This window comes from Cheilinus undulatus, linkage group 3, assembly GCF_018320785.1.
Source record: "Cheilinus undulatus linkage group 3, ASM1832078v1, whole genome shotgun sequence".
NCBI lineage: Eukaryota > Metazoa > Chordata > Actinopteri > Labriformes > Labridae > Cheilinus > Cheilinus undulatus.
In genome coordinates this window covers 24,405,425-24,432,708 of record NC_054867.1, presented here as the reverse complement: position 1 = coordinate 24,432,708, position 27,284 = coordinate 24,405,425, and the positions used below count along the sequence as shown (strand labels likewise).

The 27,284-nt window shown below is 38.2% G+C and overlaps 1 protein-coding gene across 1 annotated transcript in view; it reads right to left on the bottom strand.

Moving 5' to 3' along the window:
- Positions 1-27,284, bottom strand: part of cpne5b (copine Vb) — a 216,478-nt gene that overhangs the window by 42,302 nt on the left and 146,892 nt on the right. The window contains exons 8-9 of the mRNA XM_041783064.1: positions 14,636-14,739; positions 8,435-8,539 (exon numbers count right to left, since the gene is read on the bottom strand). Coding sequence (XP_041638998.1) covers positions 8,435-8,539; positions 14,636-14,739 — 209 coding nt within the window. The remainder of the gene's footprint in view (positions 1-8,434; positions 8,540-14,635; positions 14,740-27,284) is intronic.

Below are 27,284 nucleotides of genomic sequence, written 5' to 3'. Positions count from 1 at the left end.
AACTGAAAGCCTTCAGTAAATTTTAGGAGTTTTACTGGAGTCACGGCGCGCTCCCATCATCTCTATTGTTAAGTTTAAGGTGGTAATCTGCGCTGTTTTATATCAGTCTTTTCCTAGTCTTGGACTTGCGATCATATCAAACGTGTTTGATATGATTGCAAGTCACAGTGATGTAACACTATCAACAACCAATAGATGAGCTCTGACAAAACCGGAATCAGGAAACCTGCCGGTCAAAACAACCACAAAAGTGGAAGAGTTGCATGGACAAACAAGAAACACCGGCAGTGAAACGTCGAAGGTCCCTACCAATATGGACCGTCCAGAAAGAGGAGCGGCTGGTGGAGCTGTTGGCAGATCAGCCCAGCCTGTTCGATGTGAATAGTCCAACATATCACGACAGAGTGGCGAAAAAATTGCATGGTGGGAAAAAAATTGCTAAAAGAAATAGGCTGTGACTAAAAACTCCAAAAACTTGTCTTTAGATGTGAGCAGGTGTGAGCTGATAGTTTTCCAAGAGTCTTTTCCAAATCTTTTCTTCTGTCTTCTGATGTATGGGTAGCTTAACACAGACTCTTAAGACTCCTTGCTGCTGCCTGGTTCATCCTCTGCACAGCTGTTCTGATGCAGCTGTCTGTTTCTGTACTGAGTTGAACTAATTTTATTCCTATATGGACACATTCATCCAAAAGAAATGAATTATCTTTGTCTGAGCGTGTTATTCATGCTTTGTATTTTGATCACCATAAGCCTGTTTTCATTTGTATTTGATTCTGTGGGTACAAGCATGAAGACTTTTCATAAAGTCACTCATTTTAGTTCTCTCTCCTGCTCCCTTTGTCTTCTGCTCTGGTAATAAACTGATTCTGGGTCTGAACTCACTTAAGTACTAAGCAAACAGTCAGTTATCATTTCAGCGTGACAGCCACTTCCACCCCTTTCTATCTCATCAGTGTCCAGGTCCTTAGAAGCCTCCTCTTCATCTCATCCTGCATCCCTCACCACTAATGTCTAGGCTCCATCTAGGGAGGCTCCATCCTTGGCCTTACAGCCCTTCAAATACATGAAGACATCACAATGGAGTCTAATTGCCAAAGACTTGGTATATATCTATTCTATACAAACGTATAAACTAAATAGTAGTGCACTTAAATTGCTGTCTCTTATGGTATAAATGTTTATATCTAAACCTTAGGTTCCACCTGTAGATCAGACAGTGTTGAGAGTGATGGCTGCATGCAGAGAGAGATGGAGAGAATTTAAATCCCCTCACACTTCACTTGTTGAGCAGAATACACAACTACTTAGAGGCACCATCCATTTCCCTCCACTTCACACTCCTCCATCTTCTCCCCCTTCACTGACACGTCTGGAACAGGCTTTGACTTATTGGATTTCTGTTTTTCTTCACTTCAAGTACACTTGTCGTTGCTTCCTGTTGTCGCTTATTTTTCTCTCCTTTAATCCTCCTCTTCTTTTATTCTCTTATTTCTTCCCATCCTCTGTTTTCCTTCCTTAACCTCTTCAAATCACATGAAGGACAGTGTCTCTAATCAGAGCGCCACTCTGTTGTCGGCCGGGTTTAAAGGTTGAGGTTTCTTCAGCCTTGGTCGTGTGCTTGCAAGATATTTAAAAGGTTACCAACAGGTCTGACTTTAAATGTGCTGGACAGGGAAAGGGCGGAGCAAGCTATGGAGTAGGAAGTGTAGCGACCTGGCTCTGCAGAACAACTGTATTATTAACGATTATAACACATTTTATTCCAACTTAAGCAGTGGCGAAGTATCATTAAGTGCTTTTGTAAAATATTGATGTTGATTCATGGCATACCGATGAGTCAGAGTGCGTCAAACTGTTCCGTCTACACCGGGGCCTACTCCACCCGCTATATCCTCATTTCAACTTTTTCTTGACATTTTGACTTTTTCACAACAATTCAACCTTTTTTTTCCACATTTCCACTTTTTTTTAATCAACATTTACACCTTTTTTTCTACACATTTTGACTTTTGCTTGACATTTCAGCCTTTTACTTGACATTTCAGCTTTGCAACATTTCAACTATTTTATCGACATTTGAAAATTTTTATCAACATTTCAGCCCTTTTCTCCACATTTCGACTTTTGCTTGACATTTCAACTTTTTCTTGACATTTTGACGTTTTCTCAACATTTCAACTTTTTCTCAACATTTAAGCTTTTTCTTGTCATTTTGACTTTATCTCGCATTTCAACTCTAATCTTGAATCTGTTTTTTAAGTCTTTATTATTTGAAATTTTAACTTTGTTATCAACATTTAGACTCTTTTGTTGTCATTTTGACTGTAATCTCCAATTACACAGCATAATTTTATCTTTCAGGCCTGGCACAGAAATGTCCTTTTAGAGTCATTAATTCTGGTCAGTGACAGTGTCTCTTAAAGGACATTTTTTATGCTTATTTGTCCAACAAAATTATAATGAGCCTCCCAACCTAGGTGTGACATTACAGTCACAATGGAAAAGGGTCTATTGACCTATTCTGTTATTTAATGGCATGATGAAACATGCACCCCTGGAGCCCATGCCTTATGAACAACAATACACTAAGCACAAAAAAACTGTGTAAACTGTGGAAAGATAAATGAATGCTTCAGAAAGACAACAGCACTAACATGCTGTGAAAATGTCTCCATCTCTTGCGTTGACTAAACAGTGTTTTTTAATGGAGTAAGACTGATGCAAGGCTCGTGTGCTCTGTTTCCTTTGCTTACTGAGAGTTAAACAACAGTCCTGACTAAGAAGTCAGTAGAGTTTAAAGAAGATCTTACATCTAAAACCAGAGGAAATGGCACTGTGTCACAGAAATAACAAGAAAAAGGGCTCAGCACTGATTCTCAGATGTCTTGTGCTTATTAGTCCAGTTAAAAAGGAACATCATGCAGTCGGCTGGGAGTATACCTTGTCTCTTTTAGCAGAGACGTTGGATTTTCCTCCCCTTGGCCCTTTAGAGATGTCAGTTAGGAGAGCAGAGTGCTCCCTTTGGAAATGCCCTTCATTGAACTTTCTCTCCAACTTCTTTCTTTTGCCCTGTGGTGCATCTAACGAGAGGAGCATGTCCAAACTAAAGCACTGATCTAATTAGAGCAAAGTATATCAGCAGTAGGTCATCCACTGACACATTTGAGCAGACTAGTACTCTCAACAGCTCGAGGTGGCCTGAGGGCTTCACCAACATATGCTGGACTTCGGGTGAGAGAGAGAGAGAGGGCACATGCCAACGCAGATTAAGAGATGCTTAAGCAGTGGCGGCTGGTACATAGGGGGCGCTAGGGTGCCCCCCCCCATGACTCTCCACAAGGAGAAGACAGATCTTAAGTTTACTGAACAATTTTTTAAACATTTGCTTTGAATATCAATGAATTTATATGAATATAGATAAACTCTATCATGCGCTGTATAAAGATGATTTATAAAGAGATCTGATTGTATGATGAGCAATAAATCAGTAGATCATGAACATTCTAAGCATTTGTATTTACTTCCTGTCCACTCATTTCCTCCCTGGGGAGCAAGTTTCCTGCGCCCACAGCCTTCCATGGACCTTCATTATAAGCTGCGCTTGTGCATACACTCTTCTTCAGTACAAGAGATAGGAGCTCTGTGGGCGCTACATGACTGCGCCCCCAAAGGATTACCACTAACCACTCGCCAGATGCCAATAGGTGGCAGCAGAAAGACACGCTTCAAAATTTGAAACACACAGAGGAAGTCATGCATCGTGGTGGTACATCTCTGGCTTTCTGCCAGAAATTGCGCCTGTGTTCGTTGTTTAGCTCATCAAGAGATGCTAGGAAGACAGTTAGCAAAATGCAATAAGAAAACTCAGCTGAGTGTTTAAGAATTAGGCGTTTTGAGAGGAGGACATTGAAGGAGAACTTAGAATTAAAGAGCTGACCAGCCAGATATCAGGATGAAGCAACAAAGCTGTGACTAATATTAAGAAGTAAGTAAATCAATCAATAAATAATAGTGGCACAGGGGTTAGTGCTGTTGCCTCATAGCAAGAAGGTCCCTGGTTCGAATGGTCAGGGCCTTTCTGTGCAGAGTTTGCATGTTCTTCCCAGGCATGTGTGGGTTCTCTCCAGGTAGTCCAGCTTCCTCCCACCACCAAAGACATGCTCATTAGATTAACTGGTTGCTCTAAGTTGGCTGTAGGTGTGAATGTGAGCGTGCCTGGTTGTCTGTCTCTACACCGCTTTCCACATTATTAAGCAAATGACATTTTTCTCTTATTTTCCAAAATATTTATGCAAATGACAGTCAGAGTATTTTTCAAGTCATCAGCCATTAGAGCATGATTCAAATGTTTTTGAACAAACTTCATAATGATAATTGTTTTTTTTTTTTTTTAAATAAAACCCCCAAAATGCACTTTTCCAGGCCACAGGTTTCAAGCAATATGGGAAAGAAAAAGGATCTCTGCTGCCATAAATATTTTGGAAAATAAGAGAAAAATGTCATTTCCTATATAATGTGGAAAGTGGTGTATATGTCAGCCCAGCGCCTCTCACCCAGTGGGATAGGCTCCACCCCCCCCCACCCCCCATTGTCAGTTCTGATGAATTCATACGACATGCAATCTGAGACAGACATGGTTGGTTTTTAACATCTACAATCTGATGATCAATTAAATATTTTTTTTCCTTTTTAAAATAAATCTTTCATAAATTCAATAAGTAAAGTTTCAGAGATGCTTCGAAACACAAAACATCTAAATCCAAAGCATTTGCAAACCAGCAAAGTGTTGCACAGCCCTTTCCCTAGAGTCCATCATCCTTACAGACAAAATATCACTTATGTACAGAATGCAAAAAGAAAAGAAAAGACCAGAGTGAGTTTTGGCCTGTAATGAGTTATCTTGGGGCCCACAGTGGCCCAACAAACAGAGAAGAACAGCATTGTTTCATGGTGGTTTCTGTGAATGCCTCGGATATAGCGAGTAATTAAACAGTTTTGAAACTTGTCTGCCTTTAAGGGGCATGTTTGCTCCATGAACAAAGCTTGGATAATTGTGTTGATTGTGTCCCATCACAGAGACTCCAAAAATGATCATTTATAAATGGGTCTTTAAAAGTATGCAATTAAAAAGATAGGCAGACAAACAGACCTTATTCTTCCTTCCTCGCTGAAATGTGAACCCACTAAACAAGAAAAGACAGCAATACAAAGGTTATCCCTTGCCCACACACACGCAAAATATAACCTGTTTATTTCACTGTCTTGGTGATATTTTGGGACTTGCAGTATTTCAGGCTGTTTTAGCCTGTGGCTTGTCACATTTAATCATCCTCCAAGTGTGGGCGTGTGTTTGTGTGCATCTTTAAATTGAACAGGATCCTTTTAAGAAGAGCCTCTGATGCCCGGCTCAGTCTCTTGTGTATGATTGGATTCGACGGGGTCTTTCTTAAGCTCCTGTGTGATCTCTCTCTCAGACGAGTTCACCTAACGTATTTCAGAAGTATCAAAGAACTTCAGAAACAACCCATAAACCCATGCCAAATGAGATTCTCAGCAATTAGTGTTTATCTGTAAGCAGGAATATGGTGACAGACACATTTGAAAGAGATGATGAAAGACGCTGTGGCAAAGAAAAAAACAAACAATATGACACATGAAATATGTTTTCAAACAAAGGCAATCTGTGTGTCAGTCCTTTTTCATTTCCTGTCATGGCTCCTTCATAATTTAGCGGCTTCTTTCCTCAGAATTGTGTTTTAAATTAGCGGAGGGCAGATAAACCTGCAGAAAGATTAATTCTAAAACTTTTGACACACATGACCACATTAATTATGCACACATTAAACGGAAACCCTTCATTTTTGTACAGCAGTATTGAAATCCAGGTTTCCCCAACAGAGATACAATAAATCAACCCTAGAAAAAGTCATAGAAATAGTGCTCAAATTTTGATTCCTATTGTACCTGATTATTTTAGATTTGGTTTCGATCAGGGTCCTTTTTAGTTACATTTTTAAAGGGGACATATTTTACCGTTAAAGACAAGTTTGTATTGGTCTCAGAGATCCCCAAAACATGCCTGTGAAGACTGTTACTGAAAAAACACTCCAGTATTGAATTTTTGCATGTCTAAAAAACCTCTGTTTCTGTGTTTGTGGCTTTGAATTGTCTGACTCTACCCTCTCAGGAAATGGATGTGGCTAAATGGATGTGGCCCCCCTGAGAGGAGGAGAGGAGGGCAGAACTTTCTCCCAACCAAACCTGGGGGTGGGGCTAACTCCCCACATGACATCATGAGGGGAAAATCTTAGAAAGGTTTGTTTTAGGACACATTTTCTGAAAGGTTGAGGAAAGAGAGGGGGGAGGGAAAATATTTTTCTGGTACTTGAGGGGATTGTAGACAGGCCAGGGGCACATATTTTTGTTAGAAAAACATGAAAAAGTGATTTTTGCATAACATGTCCCCTTAAAAATTTCTGACATAGCATACACAATCTTATCAGTCTGCAGGAGAACTACAGATTAGGAAAAGATTACCCAAATAATATGATAATATGACCCGAACCATACAGTGAAAGCTGCACAGAAATGGTTTTAACAGTGGGTCAAGACCCAAAAGTGGGTCATAGAGAAGTTTTCAGTGGTTTGCGACTAAGTGTCTGGGAAAAAATGGTGGCAAAAGTCCTGATGTTCTTATTGGACATATCTTGATACTCTATATTTTTATCCCATTTTACTGTGAAATTGGGTAAATTTAGATGTTTGATCAATATTTCAATATCTCCTTTTCTTGCAATAACTGGCTACTTCTCCTATGATAATGAAGTAGTTTCATTGGAAAATTGGCAAAAATTGACATATAATGACAGGGAAAGAGGGCATAATATTCGTCAGTTTTGTGCCGTTATCTTTTGTTATATCAGGTGTTTTAGTCCAACCATGCACCAAACCGCAACATATTTAATTAACTAAACATGTGTTGTTGAAAATTGTTTGGAAACTTGGGTCACGACCTGTCATAAGACAGACTGGTGGGTCCTGAGGCGGACCAGTTGAGAACCACTGGTTAAACAAAAAAAAAAAAAAAGGTGAATGTTTGGAGTCAAAGCCCAGACCTCAATCCAGTAGATATTTGTGGCTGGACTTGAAAAAAGGCTGTTCATGTTGGATTTCTGATCAACTTTACAGAGCTAGAGCAGTTTTGCAGAGAAGCAGTGAATAAGAATCTCAGCTGACTTCGTTATTTCATCGTTGGAAAATATAATCCACATTTGCCTGAGTGTAATCTTAAACGTTTTTATTTTAATGCCTACTTTTACAAGATCCAACAAGTTCTTAAATCACAACACTCACATTCATGAATTGCACAATAAAAGATCAGGATTTTTAATGCCGGTTATATAAGTGTGCAAACTGAGTGATTGATGACATCCAGTTTAAAGGACAGAACAATCACAATTTTCTCCAAACCTAGAATCAGTGCTTGGAAATTCAAAATTTTATATATTGATATTCTAAATTTACAATGTTATCACATGCACAGCTTTTTGAGAACTGAAGGGTTTTTAAGATATTCCAGAGCATTATGATATTAGTAACATCCGGCTGCCGTTGATTTTAATACAAATTTAATGTACATCATCTACAGCCGGCCAGGAGGTGGCAGTATATGGGAATGACTTGCCAACAACCACAAAAGTGGCTAATGTGAAACTATTTCATCAAAACACATTTATTTAGAAGAACACAGCTTTTAAGAGCTGTCCACTATTGTGTGAAGGGTTAACTGCTGTTTCTGCATGGCGGAGTATGGCAAGATTTACTGTTGGTGCAAGTGTTTTTAATTTTCATCTTTACAAGAGAAAGGAGTTTCAGAATGAACACCTACGATGGTCTCTAGTTGATTATTCTCTAAAAGTATGCATATGTCAGACACAGCATCTGATAAAAATGGAGTAGATAGTGGAAAATAACACAAGGAGGTCAGTGGAGATAGGAGAGGCTCATTGCAATTGACCCAGCTATTCTAACAAAGATCAATACTGAAGGATTTCCTAAGCACACCACCACAGAAACAGTGTTACAGTAGAATGAATGGTAAGCAAATGTTAAACTGGTATTGATCTCTGCTGGTCAAACCCACAGACACTCAGGGTGCAGTAATGGCTATCATCAGTACACAGTTTGTAAGCCTGAGAATCTCTGATGAGAGCCATGAAGGTGGCCGATAGACTGAAAACTGAAATCAATTACAGAAGAGGATGTCGCCAGCATAACTGGCTATTCAAGGTTTATGTCTGTGCTAATATTCTCTTAGTATACATATGTAATTATGTGGAAATAATGTGTATAAATGGAGCTCAGTGAGGCAGTGAGTAAAAAACAGCAGCTGTGGGGGTTAGAGAGAGTGAAGAAGCAGGTGAGGAGCTCATACCTGTCATAGTCCCCATTGCAGAGCGCTCGTACCGGAATAGTGAAAGGCTGCCACACTGGATTTAATGTGTTCTTCACCACCTCCGTTTTATGGCAGATAGTGAATCTAGAATAGAAGAAGCAGGAGGGAAACATGTTTAAAGGAGGAAAGTCATTTGTTATTTAGGGGGTGGAACAAAATATTGATATAACAGTAAACCATCATTAGAACTACAATCATCCAATCCCCTTTATCTCACTGTTACCTGGCCTTCTTCATAATACTTCATGGGGATGTTAATGACATGAAAAGAGTAATGTAAAGTTAATTGGCCATAGAGGAACTAAGCTGCAGGATCAAAGAAGACAAAGAGATCATTTCAGAAACCACTGAAAAGAAATCAAAGGCTGAAGAAGAGTGATAGGTGAAACTGTCACAGTTACAAAACGTTATAATGGCATTTTTATTCTAAATTCATTTGAGACCACGACTGATCATTAAATTATTGTCTTTCAGCAAATCTGTTATCACAGAATTGCTGTTTGGTGAAACTATTGTTATCATGGTCCCAGTATCACATCCTGTTGTGTTTTGTTGTATCACATCATAAATTGTTGTGTTAGATTGTATAGCATCATAAAGAACTATATTGTATCATATCCAATGGCAATGTAGCATATTGTATTGCATGATAGTGTATTGTATGGCATGGTGTTCTATTGTATCATATCTTATCACATGGTATTGCACCCTATTGTTTTGCATCCTAACATATCGTGTTGTATGATATTGAATTGAATAGTGTTGTATAACATCACATTAATCAGACTGTATTGTATAAAATATCATGTTGTATCATAAAGACTCATATATTGTATTGCATGGTTTTGTACTTTATTACATCACAATGTATTGTACTGAGTCATATGGTATTGCACCATATTATATTGTATAATAATGTATTGTATCTGTCATATCATAATGTATTGCATCAAAAAGAATCATATCATATCACATTATACTGTATCACATTGTGTTGCATCGGGGCGGAGACAGACATGTTAAGTATCTGGGGCTGAGGTCAGAGAAAGGACGGTTCAGGAGGGCTCCTTACTCAGAAATGTTTTGCTCAGGCATTTCAAAACACAAATTAAAATTAAAATGCCAAAAAATCTATGCATCATTTGGCCAAACAATGCAGTTCAACAACAACAACAACAAAAAAATATCCTCAGAGTGTCCATATTTTTTTTGCCCCTCAATCTAATTGCATTAAGATTTTCAATTTTCATTCTAAAATCATGATGCACCATAGTAGAGTTCAATGATTTTTACTTCTACCCCCTAAAAATGTATATTTATTTCTCTTTTAAGTTTCTTTGCATAGGTAGAAAAAATGGTGTTGAACTTTACAACTGCAACTATGCATTTTCATATAAAGAACATAAAAAGCGATAGGAGGTTACAGATATTGATTTATTTTCAAAAATACTGAAAATTGTATCTTTAGAGAAATGTTAAAGTACTTCTTATACTGCAGTGAGTGTATTGGTTGTGAAAAAGATCTGAGGTTTTTTTTTTATCATGTTGGGTTTAAATAATTCCATTTCCATATTGTGATAAACAAGGCCTAATTGTTTAGCACTTTTTTCATGCATCATATCATATCCAATGGATTGCATTGTATCACACTGTATTGTACCATATTGTACTACATCATAATGAATCACATCGCATTATAATGTATCGTGTTATGATGATATTTTACCGTATTGTTTTGCACCATAATGTATCATATCAAATTTAACTGTACTGGAATGAATCATTCTGAATCTGATTGTAAAGTACTAAGTATGGAACTACTTTTACTGCAGAGTTATATCCTTTGTTTTTTAAAAGCATCTGACAGGTGCTCTCACATGCACAGTGATATGTGTGCTGCTCTTCCTATCCCCTGCCTTCCTGCAGTAAACACTACATTAGAATAAGCTGCCTCAAATTGCTTTAAATTATTTTCTCCAACACAACAAATCCACAGAGAACAATTCACATCACTTCTGCTCTTAAATCCTTGCCCTGACCACAAGTGTGACATTGATATGCAAATTGATTTCTCTAAAATCTAACATTTTTTGCAGTGCTGAGCCACTTAAATTCCACTAAAGTACCCCAAAATATTCTCCCAAGAAAAGAAACACTGTGTTATCACATTCTCCCTCCTTTTTTCCATTCTAAGCCTCAGATTACTTGTGCTTCACTAAAAGCTTCAAGCCTTTTTTAAAATGCAGTATATCTGTCAGCCACACTGGCCTCTAATTTGTATCCCCCTCTGGCACCAACAACAGATAGTCCTGGCAAATCTGCGGGGATCCATTTCCCACTCTGTTATATGTGAAAAAAAAAAATCCTGAGAAAAGCCAGAATATGCCTAATGAAGCACTTGCTAAAGCATCTCTGGGTAGATAGAGCTGACAGTGCCACAACTGCACAGCCCCATGGGAGGCTGAAGAGCACTCTGAGAAAAATCAGTGGGAGGAGATGTGGTGGCGTTTTGCATCTGTACATGCACTTGCTCCAAAACCAAGTGCTTCTTTTATTGTTGGAAATGAAGTGTGTTTTTTCTTGCTTTAATGCTTTTTACAGTAATTGCCTCTCTTTCTTATTTGCTCTCCTGGAGTCTTTTATGGGAGGCAGAGCCATGAGAGTTTTGGTCGTGAACAGGATAATGCCACTGTGTGAAGCCTCTGAAGTTGTGTATGCATCAGTGACCACTGCAGCTCCCCTATTATACCCACATACCTCTCTACAAAACTGTATCTCCAGTAATATAACCTCTTTTTTTGCCTCCTCTTTTTTCCCCAGATGATTTCCTCTGAATTTCCTATTATGTTGCTGTAACCTCTATGATTTTGTACTTTTGAAAATAATTCCTCTCTAGAATCAAATATGATTCCAGGCTCTCAAAGGGGCTAATTTATTTTGTTTTTAAAAGGTAACAATGTGTGACAGGGCTCTTGTACTATGGACTTGAATAACACACAGTTCAGCAACTTTCTGATATAGGTTGTTTGCAGTTGTAATCCTGAGCCAAAAGACCGGCTCTTAATACTAAGCTGAACCAAATGATCCAGCTCTCTAAAAAGAGATGGATTTCCCATTGCAGCAAGTGGGGCTGGACAGACTTGGCAAACTGTGACAAACTGTTTTGAACCAAACTGGACTACTCTGTGGAAACAGATCATACATTAGTGTTATCTGACACCTTCGACCAGGCTTTAGACGGAGGCTTTTAATCAATGTCTGCTGTCAGTTCTTTTCCTGGAGTTTTAAAGAACATGAACACGTCACTATCGTGGGACTCAAAAGTAGCTTAAGATCTTTTACTTTGCAGTTTGACCAGTTGGCACAGCCATTAACAGCACAAACATTGGCATTTTGATAGCACTTCTAGATACTAAAGTCACTTCCTGCCCCCATCTGGACTTCTTTGCTGCGATGTGATGCCATCTGAAAACAACCTATTGTGTGTGGGATCAGCCTCCAATATGGTGAAATGGCATCAGCAACAGAGTAACTCAGTGTACCAGTCTGATAACCTTGCAAAGCAGATGGATACGCCCATTTCAGTATTTCTCACTTGCAAATCCATCTTGCAAAGCTCCCATCTGAACCGTTTGGGCCCGGTTAGAAAGTGACAGGACCAATCAGAGTTGAGGGGCAGTTTCAGGCCAGGTTACCAGTCTGACACAAGAGCGTATAAACCTACCCACAGAGTGTCCTGTGAATAAAGGTGTAAGCATTTTTTTTTACACATTTTCCTAAACTCTGCCATCCTAAACTGGCGTGGTGCGGCTTGGTGCGGCTTGGTGTGGCAAGGTGTGGCGTGGCATGGCCAGGGAGTCGAGTGTCGTGGCATGGAATGGTGTAGCATGTAGTCGAGTGGCATAGCGTAGTGTGGCATGGGCTGGAGCAGATTTGCGTGGCATGGGGGGGTGGTTGGGGTTCCCTAATTATTTATGATTCAGTTATATATTGTCCAGTATACGTTGCTAAGGACTGCTAAATGACATTGTAACATTGTAACATATTATAATTATTTTGTATATACAGTGCTTAACAAATTTATTAGACCACCACCCAAAGTAAGGTTTATGCCACAGCTGCCCTGTGGCATTTTTTATGTTTCTGCAATGGTTAATACACCAATGTGAAGCTCTTTAAATGCTCTGTAAATGCTAAAAAATGATTATTATTGTTATCCATGAATTTTCAAATTTACTGATTTACAAAAAAACTGAAAAAATAGTAAAGCACATTATTATTTCTTGATTAATATTTCTAATTATAGTCATTTACTTGCATTCCTGAACAGAAAAATGAGTTTTAGTGGTTGAATGTTATGCTTGATTCATTTCTGACTTCTCAGAGAAGGCCAGTGAGCCGGCTCAAATTTGGGTATAAAAAGGTGAATTCAGTTTGAAATTCCTCATCCCTGTTCAAAATGGTAAAACGTGGAGAGATCACTGAAAATGAAAGAGTCCGCATTAAAGCACTTCATGATGCTGGATGGTGTCTGAGACAGATAGGGAAAGACATAAAGTGTTCTCACAGTGTGGTCAAGTATGCTTTGGAGTAAATTGCTGAGACTGGTACTTCCAAAATGCGCCAAGGAAACCAAAGTTAATTGAAGCAGATATCAGAAACCTCAAGATTTGAAGTACTAGAGACAGAAGGAAGACCACTGCTGATCTTCAGGCAGAGATGAATGCTTCTAGATCAGAGTCTGAGAAAGTCTCCTGAATGACCATAAGCAGACGACTGACGGAACAAGGCTTAAAGGAAAGAATAGCTGCTAAGAAGCCATTATTGAGGCCTGCAAACATCCAGAAACACCTCAGATTTGCCAGGGAGCACAAACACTGGACTGTCAATGACTGGAAGAAGGTACTCTGGATGGACAAGTCCAAGTTTGAACTCTACAGTCAGCATCGTCATGTTTATGTCTGCAGAAAAACATTTTGATGCCAGATGTATTGCACCTACAGTGAAACACGGTGGAGATTCCATTATGGTATGGGGTTCCATTTGTGGATAGGGCGTGGGCAAATGAGTGAAAATCGACGTTATCATGAACAAGAACATATACCACAACATCTTAGTGCATCATGGAATCCCTTCTGGACTGAATCTGATTGGTTGTGGGTTCATATACCAACAAGACAATGACCCCAAGCATACTTCAAAGCTGTGCAGAGACTATTTGAGCAAGAAAAGTACTGGAACTGATGGACTGGCCAAGTCAAAGTCCGGATTTGACTCCTAATGAACAAATTTGGGATTTAGTAGATACAAAGATTGATGGCACAAAAGTTTCATCTAAAGCAAGTCTGTGGGAACAGCTAGAAACTATTTGGAACTCAATAACAAAAGAGACTGTGGAAAAGTACATAAAAACAATGCTAGCAAGAATGCAAGCTGTTATCAAGGCCAAAGGAGGCCGTACAAAATATGTTTTTTGGTTATTATGTGTGAAAAAGGACTATTTAGTTGTTTCAGTTTGTTATTTGCCAAATAAATAACAATAACATTTTTAGTTTTAAACAAGTTTTTGTAAGATTTCTAAAGTATTTATGTTTTCTCATTTTTATGACAGGTGGTCTCATAAATTTGTTAAGCACTGTATCTTAAATGTTTTTTTTCTATCTGATTTCACTGCTCATAAACTACTCTAATCAGTTATCTGCATTTCCATTGTATTTCATGGTTGTTTAGGTGGATTTGAAAATCAATTTAGTCCATGCCACCCCTCTTTGTATTGGACAGAGTAAAAATACAGGTGTGCTCATGAATGAAACAATATTAAGGATGTGAAAACAGACCGCAGAGGGAAGGGGGGATAGAGCTCAGGCACAGTATAAAACATCCGTGCCTAATGTAAAAGCCCCTTAAGAGTGCAGGATAACATTTGCAGCAAGTATCTGCAGAAAAATATAAAACACAATGCTTCATGAACCTTCAGTTTTGACATAAGACATTGCACCATTTATGAAAAAGGTCATTAGACATGGCGCTCTCTGGTGATGGTTGGATGGATGGAAACATGGATGGATTGCATTAACATTCTATTTTAAAATCTAATAACGAGGGTCTCCCCCTTTAACCAGCAGTACCACATTGTAAAGCTCCCGGTTTGAAATGACATAAATTCTACAAAGCACTCACGTTCCGTCCTCGTTGCTTCTGTAGAAGACCATGAAGGGGTCTGACTTGCCAAAGAAGTCCTTCTTGTCCAACTTGTTGGCACAAAACTGCATAGTGGCACTGTCCTGTAGGATACATGGAGAATAGAAAGGTTTCTTTAGAGGTGAAAAGTACACGTTCTTAATGTTTAAAGAATTAAAGGTCCAATTGATGTTGCAAATTGTGTCCCTCTTCCCATTTTTCTTCTGTTTTATCTTTCCGGCTTACTGTGGGATAGCAGACGGAGGAAACCTTTGGTTTTCCCACAATATCATGAAAATGTCATTGCTGCTGATAATGGTGCCTCTCTCTCTTTATCCTTAATTCTTTAAATAGCTATTATGGTCTGTTGGATTAACATATTACAGGTAAATGTGGTCACATTACTCAGTCAAATGTAAGCAGTTATGCAGATTATTGGACCTGTGAGAGTGCAGAAACCATGCATACTTTGAATTTCCTGTATTTTTCTAGTAATGTCTCAAATCTGTACATTTTAAAATGTTTCTACTTTATCAGCCTCAGCTGCATGATCGGCTGAACTTTAATGGTGAGACAGAAAACAAGTGAACATTGTGAATGTTTCAGTGCCATCAGGAATCATTAAGACTCAGCCACATAGCATAACGGATAACAGGGAAAAAGTTCTATAGAGAGTGGTGTTGATTCACAGTGTGACTGACAGCACTAACCTCTCTAATTACTACACGGAGTAAACAGACTGCTGGAGGGGAACACAATTAGATACAGGAAATGTTACAACAGTGGGTTTCATGTCCTGTCACTGTATATGCACATATCCCTATCAAACAGCCACAAATGTAGCAGGAAACTCAGAAGTATTAAATGTACCAGACTATGAAGAAGATATCTATTAAAATGTTTTCCGTTTATTTGCTCGAGGTGTGGGTGTATGCATCATTGTCATTGTTTTAGTGTGTGTAGTTTAAATGTCACCTCCTCACTTTCTCTCGCTCTATGAATCCCTGGCAGCCAGCCTAACATCCACTCTGGCTTTATCTCGGAGCAAAGCCTAATGGTGCATGTGGACATTTGTTTAAGTGTGCTGCTAGTGTACACCCTATCAATAGTACTGTAATCACTGACATTAGTGTGGGCTGCTTACCAAGAAGGCTAAAGTGTGTTACCTGAATGTAAGACATCTGTAAAGTCTGGATGTCTGAGGAGCTTGATAGCTTTGAAATCCACCGTTTAACTTTGTTAAAAAATAATAGGGTTACTTTCTGCCTATATACTTAAGAACTTTGCCAAAGAATGGCAAAATGCATATGACACTTTTTTTTTTTTTTTTTTAAAGTATTCTTAGCTTAAATAATATTCAAGACAGCAGTTTCCTCAGTGTATGGTTCGGCTTTGCGGAACAAAATCCCATAACTAATTAAAGCTGAAGAGCACACAAAGCCTTATGTTGTGCTTTACAATTTAATCTAGCTTATAAAAATGTTGAGGACTTACTTCAGAGGACATCATTAAAATATGGTAAACATCAGGGTGTCTTAAAAAGTTGTGTTACTGTTAAGCATTGTGCACATCTTTGATTTAGGGATGGATTAAGAGTTTGTGAAAGAAGGATAAAAGCTGATGAAGCAAAACCAGAAATAACTCTTTCACCCAAGCACACCTCTGTATAAATCTATACCAGTAATTTTATTCTTATTTCATCACTTGAGGTGATTTGTCAGGTGTTATCTTTCACTGGGACCACAAAAGATTATATGAAACTTTTGTTCTCCACACCTGTGCTTGTCCCCCGCCTGAAACCCATCAGAGTTCCTCCTAGGAGTCCTGACTAGAGCTCATATCATTTTTTTGTCCTTCTGTAATAAAAAATGTGAGATGTGAGATTTAGAGATTTGTTAAATACATTTTTGAAACCTTTATGTTTCAGCCCTTTACATCTGGGAGCACAAACAGTTCTTCCTCTTGTGGCTCAGGGGGTGTGCATCTTTCCTACAAGATCCTCTCAATACATATGCTACCATCTGATTCAGGTGCAAGCCACTGTAATATAGAAATTTTTGGTACTTTTTTATTCAGTATGATGCAGTTAGGTCGGAGATTCTTTTTTCTTATAGAACTGAAAATAAAAGGTAAGGCAAGTTCATCAAATGAACATGTTTTGATTATAACTTGTCTGTCTGAAATCATAATGTAAGGTGTTTAATGAATTCCTGTTTATCATTTCAAAGTGCATTATATAGAAGAGGATAAGGGCCACTAAAGATTTGACTTTTTTTCTCAGAATTCTCACTTTAGTCTCAGATTTCTGAAATTTGAGATTCCTTTTTTTGCTACTGAGAAAAAATTCAGAATTCTAAAAAAAAAAAAATGAAGAAAATCTGACTTTAATCTCAGAATTCTAACTTTTTTCCCCTCAAAATTCTGACTTTAATTTCAGACTTCTGACTTTTTTTTTCTCAGAATTCTTACTATAATCTCAGAATTCTGACTTTTTTCTCACAAGTAAAAAAAAAAAATTGCATCTCTCTTTTTTTCAGTGGCCCTAATCCTCTTCCGTAGAAATTTGTCTTTAAAAAGGCAAAAATAAATTAAAACAAAACTTCTATGACATGTTAGTGAGTAACTTTGTGAGTAACTTTCCTCCAAGGTGATGACAAAGTCCTGAGAATGGGGGGCATTTGAATCTTGCCTGTAGGCACCAAAATGGCCAGAGCTGGCCCTGGTTCAATTAGACGATTAGTCGATAACATTAAGTCAGATCACAAACACAATTAAAGAGATATTAGTTTTAAAGAGTTGATGGTATTTGTTGTTGAATTACAACATTATCATAAGTATTGCAACAAAGTCCTTCATGCACATTTCTGAATCTGTAAGCAGATTTACTTAGAATGAATGGAAACTATCTTTTTTCCAGTCTGAGTTAAAGTACTTAAATTTGGGTACTCAGTGATACTAAGTACAAACATGATTACTAAATAATGCCATTACATTCATTAATTGAATAATAATTATCTTATATTATTGATTTTTCCTTGGATGTTCATTACTCCTTCTCTTTGCTATTTAGCATCAATAGTTTGCAGTATTTTTATTCAGAATCTTCTTAAGTCATCCTGTAGCATCCAGTATCTGAAATATTTCATGAGTGCAAGTAGAAGTTCTTTGGCTTGGTTTCAGCACTGATTCCTGATATTGCTATTGGTATCATGCATCTCCAGAATTAACTACATCTAAATGCAACCTAAAGCTACTCTTTTTGTACACGTTCCACTACTTCTTCTCTGTATTTCCCCCATCCTGCTTTAAAACAAATAAGCCTGAATGTGCATTTTGTCCATCAGTCATGATCACAAATGTAGCTCTTTTTCCAGCCTCACACCTAAATCCCTTTTCTGTTGTGAGGCTTGTACAGCTTGTTTTGTCTCTCTTAGCTCCCTGTGTTGCAGCTGGCCTGATCTTGGTCACAACTCCCCTGAAACACACCAGGTTCATTACAGTATGTTAAGATGCTTTAACAGTAGATTGCAGTTGCTGTCAGAGCCTGCAGCCTTACACCAGGCAGCCACAGTGCCACTAATGATCACTTAATAGCTTTTTAATGTTGTAGCCTGCACCTTGTGCCTCGCTGTGAGCCGAGTGGAAAATCAACAGAGGAGTGTGACAGTGTGACAGTGTCTCTACACACAAATGCAGATGCCCATTTAAATTCCTGTATGCATCTCGCTCCGGTGTCCTCTCTGTGTTTTTATCACCCACAGCCAGGCGCCATGCAGCAACACATTTCTCTGTGGCACACTCAGGGACACATCCACTCCACTCCAGCAGAGAGAGGAACTTTATCTGTGCTTCGCCCTCAGCCTGAGGACACAAACGCACCATGTCTGCCTTTTGGCACAACCCTCCTAAACTCTGTTTCCTTTAATCCTCTGGGGCTCTGGTCTGACTGACACATGGGCAGCTCAATGTTTATGTCATCTGAACATGTGGAAGAAGACATATTTGCTGCAGCAACAGATTTCATTTCATCCCCCTCACTGTCTTTGTTCAGTCCCTGGATGATGTGTGCGTCTGTTTCAACAAGTATTTCACTTCAACAAGCACTGACTGTGACATGGTACTTTCTAAACACATGAAAGCAGTGTTCAAACTCACGCCATTGGATTGCAGAATGCATACATTTTTAATACTCTGGTGGCACATACAATCTGCAGTAGGGCTGCACAAAAAAACACAATTTCATTGTAACTGCCAGATGAGTTTTCACAGTAAACACATCACAGAAGTCTAAAATGTTCTTAGATGCCCTAATTCATTATTTTATACACATTCACACCTTTTTTTTTTTTTCTTACCAAGGATGCAGTGGTCACTCTGACTGAGCTCCAGAGATCCTGTGTGGATATGGGACAAAGTTCTAGAAGGACAACCATTACTGAAGCCCTACACCAACCAAGGCTTTATGGCAGAGTGGTGAGATAGAAGCCTCTCCTCAGAGTAAAACACACGAAAGCTGATTTGGGTTTCATTTGGATCTCTGGAGCTCAGTCAGTGAACATTGCATTCTGAGTCACCTTTCTTATTAAGGCCCTTCTCCCCTGATTGCTCAGTTTGGCCTGGCAACTGGCTCTTGGAAGAGCCCTGGTTGTGCCAAACTTCTTCCACTTGGAGAATTGTGGAGGTCACTGTGCTCTTGGGAACCTTCAGAGCAGCAGATTTTTTATATCCTTTCCCAGACCAGTTCCTTGCAACAATCCTGTCTCTGGGCTCTACAGGCAGTTCCTCATGGCTTGGTTGTTGCTCTGAAATGCATTGTCAGCTGGGAGGCCTTCTATAGAGAGGTGTGTGCCTTTCCACATCATCTTACTGCTATAATTGTCAGCATGTCTGTCTGTCTCATTAGCACACCACTCTGTTGCTCCAGTTGTCCTTGATACCTCTCACAAGACTTCTTGGGTTCACTGGTTCAAAACCAGTTGCATGAAAAAAAATCACAAATATGTACAGAATTCTTTTGAAGAATCATCATTTGAGGACTCCTGCATTCCATTTGGATGTCGGGACTGTCCACAGCTGTCAAGGAGTAGAAACATCTCAGCAAAGATCCACAGAAATGGGAGGAAACTGAGCTAACTTTCAAGTGTTTTACAAAATATCTGAATACTTATGTTTACATGATATTGTAGTTTTTTTTTTTTTCATACATTTGCAAAAAAAATCTAGACTTCTGTTTTCACTACGTCACGATGAGGTACTGAGAGTAGATGAATGAGAATTAAAATTCACTTTTTCAACATTGGCATCAGGCTGTAACATAACGAAACTGAAAAACATGAAGAGGGTCTGAATACTTTTACTAACTGGGTTCTTATTATAAATAGTCTTTCACTTAGCATTTCACTATTTTAAAATCAAACCCTTTAGCAATGCACCAATGGCCGGATAAAGAAAAAAGAAACATTTAATGTTAATTTAACACATGTATCAATAAATATGTTTTCTTACCCAGTTCTAAAAAAATAAGTTCATATATTTTAAAAACTTGATATATATCAAAGTCTTTTGATCTGCACTTTGTATTAAGTACTGAGAGATCAAATTTGTTATAAATTGTCTTATTACTTGAGCAATGGCTCTTTCTATTTTGCTTGCCAAAGTTGGGACTGTTGTACCTCATCTTATCTGTAAAACACATGGAGGAGGATTGGATTAACCTTAAATGCCAAACAGACTGTTTCATGTCTCCATTGCATGAATATATTTCATATTCGTCTGGGAAAGCTCCCATAGAAAGCATTAACAGATTCCCTAAAGGTGATTGGTGGAACATTCTGTGACATTCATGACAAGACAAAACAACATACACATGCGTTACTCTTTAGCCGACTGCTACCTTTGATTGTTAATGGTGGAATAAATAAAACTGATGCCAAGGCCAGTCAGGGGATAAGCAAAACCATCTTCACTGCCAAGACAAGATTTCAGTGTGGCTTTATGCTGTTGTTTCGAAAATGAAATGTGTCAGTTCTGATTAAACTGCTGCTTTCCTACGGCTACATCCAAGCTAACAGCTACCGCAGCAGCAGCAGACCCCACCCGAAATGATTGCAAACTTATGCTGAAGCACACCAAGAGAAGAGAAAAAACATCTATTCTGTCACAAAAAGTTCTCAGTGTTGCTCTCTGCCCTTGTTTTAATAAAGAAACGTGTCGAGTTCTGACAGAACTGTAGCTGTGGCTACATCCAAGCTACTCACTCCCCTTGCAGCCAATGTTGTGTGACCAGTCACACAACAGCTGACCCTTTCCCCCTTAACTAACACATACTCATGCCAAAGCAGGTCAACAGAGGTGCTACATCATCTTTCACATCATGAAAAAGCTTTTAGAGTCATTTTTATTCTTTTTTGCATACTGAAACTGAAACATGGTCCAGTTCTAGTAAAACTTCTGCTATGCTAAATCTACATCCAAGCTGTCACCGCTCTGGAGGCAACCAATAAAATGGCTTTGAGTCCAACCAAAGCCAGCCCATAGCTAACGCCTTGTTCTGCTCAATTAACACTGACTGATCCGAAACTACGTGCAGTTTGGCATGAACGTTGAGGATCGGAGCTTTTCAAGATGGATTTGCCTGATGACAGAGTTGGAGTCTGGCAAACTAATCTGCTTTGCAAGGTTAGGGCAGGGTGGGATTGGGTAAAACTGTTTAGCTGTGGGCCCAGTGATGGAAGAAGTCACAGAGAAGAAGCAGGGTCTGTAATAATTTTACTGAAGCTTACAGCAATATAACAGTGAAATGCAAAGAATTTTTGTCATATTTGCTTGCACTGACAGTTTAGTTTTACATGAAAAACATACAAGAATATCTTATGGTAAATTAGCTAATTAATTTGTCGTTTCTTGAACAAAACCCATTTCTAAATCAGTCGACAATGCCAGCTGTGTTCAAACAATTAAAGTAATCAGTGAATCCTTGATGAATGTTAGTCACAGACCAAAATAGTTTACTCCAACTGATCCAGAGATACTATCATTCTGTTCACTATCTATCATATTTAAACACTGCAGAGTGTAATATCTGTGAACACAGGGATTTACTGGTTTGTTCAGCAGGATTAAAAATGACTCCAGGCCACATAACCTGAAAACTGACGGCACATTTTGATGTTCATAGTCAGTTTTTAGCAGCACTGAGCATCCATGTGGAAGGACACAAAAGGAAATCTCTGCAGAGCTAACAGACACATAAAAGCATTTATGGTGATGGAATGCATTGCCGATATTAAATATGCATCTGCTGCTGCCTCATTAAGGCTCTGAGGCACGAACACACAATCTCACTAAAGGTCTGTGATCAACAGCCATTTGCTAATATGGAGAGAATCAGGGTATCAATATTTAAAGAGGGGGGCCAGGCTGAATAGAGACACTTTCACACCCTCGGGGGAGTAATGAAGAAGTGTTTGTGACAGGGAAGACGAAATGTGTGTGGGTTATAGATGCCCTAATGAAAGGAAATGGATGGCTATGAGACAAGAAGAGAGGGTGTAAGCACAGATTAAGGGCCAAACTTGTCCATTTCCATTAAAATCACATGGGAATATAACGTGACTCTGTGGTCTATTTATATGGATCCAGGTGGTACGTGCATGAGATCATTGTCACATTTTTAACAGGTAACATACAGGACCAGATTGCACATTGTTTAACATGTGTTGTTCTGCAAATAGGTGATTCCTTGCTTGAATGAACATTTTTTTCCTGCTGTATTTTAAGCCACAGGACATGAAATCTGTGATTTATGCTGCCTTGTTGCTTTACAGCTTTTTATAAAGATGGCTTTGCATCGTACGTGAGTTGAATGTAGCAGCAGTAATTCCTCCTCCACTCATCCTCCCCACTTCAACCTGCACTAGTTTTTCCATTTTCTACATTTAATATTTTATTTATCCCACTTGTCGTCTTTCCTTTAGCTGAGAGAAAAGCCATTTTTCATGTTGCTCTGTAGCAAATGCAGCGAATGTCGCTCTTTAGTGAATGCAGCGAATGTCGCTCTCTTCATTGATATATTAAATGTGAAGTGACATTCAGAGGCATCAGAGAAGACAGAAATAAAAGCACAAGAAAAGAGAAGAATATGGGTGTGTTTAGTCAGAGCATTTAATAAGTCCATTCAGATTTCTGGTGTTCCTTATCATATGAATGCACATAAGGATTGGAACAGGAGAGAGCCTAAAGCAGGGGCGTCCAAACTTTTTCCACTGAGGACCATACACAGAAAAATATAAGGATGGTGGGGTCACTTTCATATTCCTCACCTTGAGGATATTTAAAATCAATAAAACCAATCTAATATAGGTCAAGATATGAAAATTTACTGAATAGGCCTAAATAGCTAGTTAGCTAGTTAAACTGACAAGGCAAAAAGACGACCATTTTCAGTTTTGGGAAAACCAATCAGATTTCAGAGGGCCTTGTTTGGTCCTGGCCCTGCCCCTGAAATGCTACTGGTTCTGCTATTTGTTGCTGCTATCCATCATGGAGTTATAAATAAAGATATTGTTATTAGTTCGGTTCTAAATGTGTTAACTATTTACAGTGTTGTCCCAATGCAGTCACAAAAAACGCATACATTTTTGTCAAAATGTTTGTTTACCAAATTAAACAGTATCACAAGCTCAAGTTCAAAACAACCAAGTACAATGTTAATGTTCAAATGTGGACCGTGTTTCATTTTATACCAAGAATTTGAGGAGGACCAATCAAAAATGGACTGCAGGCCACATTTGGCCCCTGGGCCATGGTTGGGACACCCCTGGCCTAAAGGATAGGAACACTAGCAGTAATTAAGGATGTCATAATACCAGAATTTTTAAACTACAGTCAATACAAGTAAAATTCAAAAGATATTGATACCTGTTTCAATAACACAGCAACAGAAAAAGAAATCATATACACCCATTATTAAGTTATTTCTTGTTTCAAATGATCAAAAATTGGTAGCAAACTCATAAACACAGAAGAAATAGAAAGAAATGTCAACAATGTTTCAATGCCAAAGGATTACTGATGTATTTGTTCAATGAACATGCTGCATGAGAGTTTGCTTGCAGTTTTTGATGGATTAATTCCCCTCATATACAGTTTTTTTGTTTTGTTTTGTTTTGTTTTGTTTTTTTAGATAAAAATAACTATTATATTTATCATTATATTATTCATTAAAACATTGGCTCCCAACCTAGGGCCTGGGTCCAAAGATCTCAGGGGCTCTGTCTGTTCTTAGGTTGTTAAAATAAGTTTTTATATAATAACTATAATCATCATACATCTTTTAACAGTTCAAACAAAACTCTCTTGGAAAAAAAATGTACACTGTAAAATGTAATTAAACCTTATTCAAAAATCATGCAAACTAATGCTTCAACCGTTTATGACCTACCATAGAAGGCAAAAATGAAGTTGAAATGAAATTGTGCTCAATTTGAGCAAACTGAGATGTACAAATGTACAAATGACTAAGTGAAGAGTACAAGTAACACCTATTTGATACTTGGCAGTTTCAAGTAAAAATGTCCCTGATTTCTATCACATGCTATAATCTTGAACATTTGTGACATTCAAGGCAGGCCAACTTAAGAGAAAATTACTGAAAGGTTCACAGTGAATCTTCTGCCATCATGTAGAATATACTACTCATTGTGTTTTGTCATTGCTTTCCACAGGTGGGACTTCTCTAATTGAGTCAGCAACTTCATTCATGGTGCAAAAGTGCCTAATGCCTAAAGGTATTCTGGGAAAACTAAGGTATGATTTCAAATAATTTTTATCACAATTACAACTAACACTTCAAATGTCTGAGTACTGTTAACTAAAATGTGTTTAATCAGCACAGGAAAAAATAGAGCTGAAAGAGCTATTTCAGATTTTTTAAGTTAATACAACTCGTCTTTAACAGCCTTTAACTGTTCAGTCTTACAGTGTAGAGCTTTGTTAAATGATCAATGAAAAAACTAAAATTGCTGAGGAATTTAACAGCAATGCATCTTCTCTCTCCAAGGTGGGTCATGGGGGGTTCAGCTTTTCCAAGTAGGGGGGCCTCAGAAGGAAAAAAAAAGTCCTGGAACCACTGCTTTAAAATAACAGAAAAAATACTGTTTAAATATATGTGTTATAAATATCCAAGCACTGAAAATGTTGACAGCCCTATAAGAAATTAGTTATGAGACAGCTACTCATCACACTGTATCTGAAGGTGTCTACATTGACTTCTTCGTTGGTTGTAAGCTGCCAAAAAGGAAATCAATCCAGATGTTAAACCTGTATCAGCCTTTTTCTCTTGATGGTCCCTTATCTGGATGCAAAAGGGAACACAGACAAATGCTTCAGGCTAAATCACTCTGCTCTGCTCCTTCTCTGTACCGATTACATCGCCTTCTGCAAAAGCATAGAAATCCTACAAGGACAAGCTTTACATTTCTTCCCAAAGGAAAGCTCCAAGCGAACTAGGATTCTTTTAGTCCCTGGGGTTATAATAATGAAAATGTATTATGACTCAGGGACAAAAGCAGACAGTCAGTAATGCTATGCAATTTTATGTACGAAATGATGAGATAGTGTTATCCTTACACAAGGTTTGATGATCTGGTATATATTTCTGTGATAAGCAACACCTTTAAGCTCATGAGACCTGAGCTTTTGTTTGGATTGCATTTTCAGTTTATCCCACTTATTTGTCATAGGTAAAATCTCTGAACTTCTTGGGATTTTTTCTTTCCAAAATCCACAAAATTCTCTAAATTAGGCCTAAACATTTTATTAAAATAATCAAAATATCTATATGCATATTCCTGAATCATACTAAAAAGTAAATAACCAGTCTTTCAGCTAATTAAACTGTTTTCCATGTAAAACAGATGCAGCAATTTTAATTATAGATATCATAACCAGCTAAAAAGTGTTTACAGGAGCTTTAACTACCAGGACTTGTGCCAAATTGGACAGTTTTCTGCTCATTTGGGTGGTTTTGTTTCAGATTGTTCAGATTAAAATTGCCTTGAGTGAGTTGGCAAAATTCAGGCTGGTTTTTCATGAGTTGGGCAGGTTTTTAATTGTGTGGTTACAGATAGGATTACATCTTTTTGGTTCAGTGTAGTTAAGAAAAATGACAGTTATGAGAGTTACTGAGTTCTCCTTGATGTCAGTGAATGTGCCAAACTGAGGGCAGTGTTCACAAGAGGCTGTTAACTTGTCAGTCACTCCAAGTGCCAGTGGCTACAGCTTTCTGCGCAGGATGAATGCTTGTGATTGAGATGAGAGTGTGTGAGAAGGGTGGGTGTGTGCGTCTGGCTGTGAGTGTGTATATGTGTCTGCAAAGTAAGCTAAATAACAGGTGTGAAAGGCGCCAAACGTTGTTGTTCTGGTATTGGCTGATTGTACTTCATTAGGTTTCCACCACTGAACAGCCACCCTTTATGGGACTTTATCATGTTTTGATGCTTAGAGGGCACCAAAGATGGCACTTTGTCATACCTGTCAACTTAGAGGTAGCTCTGTTGTTAAGCTCTAGTCTCCTTGTTTGTCAAGGGGCAGAGATGCACAGATGGCTGTTGAAATATGACATCATTAAACATTTATCATATGCAGTATATTGGGATTTTTTTTTTTTTTTGACAGCTTTTGCGCGGGAATTATCAGCTATATCTGGCAACACTGACTATCAGAAATGAATACAAGTTGGAGCTTGTTAAAGTATAATATTCAACAGACACAACATACGTTTTACTTTAATTCTTGTAAAAGTAGCTTCAACAGTCATTCTTGTTTAGACTTTTAGATTTTTTTTTAAGAAAGTTGACTATCTCTGACCTTTATTCTGAAGCATGCATCAGACTGAAGACACCCCCCCACACACACCTCTTTTTGTGTTTGCACTGAGTCTCAGCAACCTAGCACAATAGTAGCTTTGAAAGTCTTGATTGTGTTTCAAGTGGGATTTAATCAGGTTTACGTAACCTCATATTTTCATAATCACAGTGTTCAGATACAGCAGCAGAAACTTTTAATAAGCAGCAAACAAAGTTACAGAAATGTTTCAATACACGGAAATTGATTACTTCACTGCATGCCCCATAAACTTGATCACATGGGAGGACAATCTTTTCCTAATTACCAGTTCTGTTGCTTAGTCTCTCAGGCTATTTGGTCCAGATGCTCTTGATTCATCAGAGCCAAAGTGTTGAAGGAGTCATTTCATCAAAATGTTCAAATATGTTTTCTTACTATCTGCATGTGAATGTCAAATCTTTTGCACACAAAGGGATGAAAAAGAAGTCAGTAAGAGAGTCAAGAGCTGAATTTAGGGACTGATGGCATGGGACTTTATGTTCATTCTGTTTTAAAGGCTTTCTAAAGTATTTTGGGGAGCATTTTCTGCTTTTTTTCCCAATTCTTTTTTTTATAGAGGAGGAACCTGGGTTGCCTGTGTACATGGCTCAATTGATAACATTTATAATCAACAAATAAATCTGTGTTTTAATGATGTAAAAGTCCTTTTCAGCCAATTTTATTTCCTTTGGACATGGCCAGTTATTTCCCTGAGGTCAGTCTTGATGCTAGGCTAGTCTTATTAGCTAATAGGTTTAGCTTT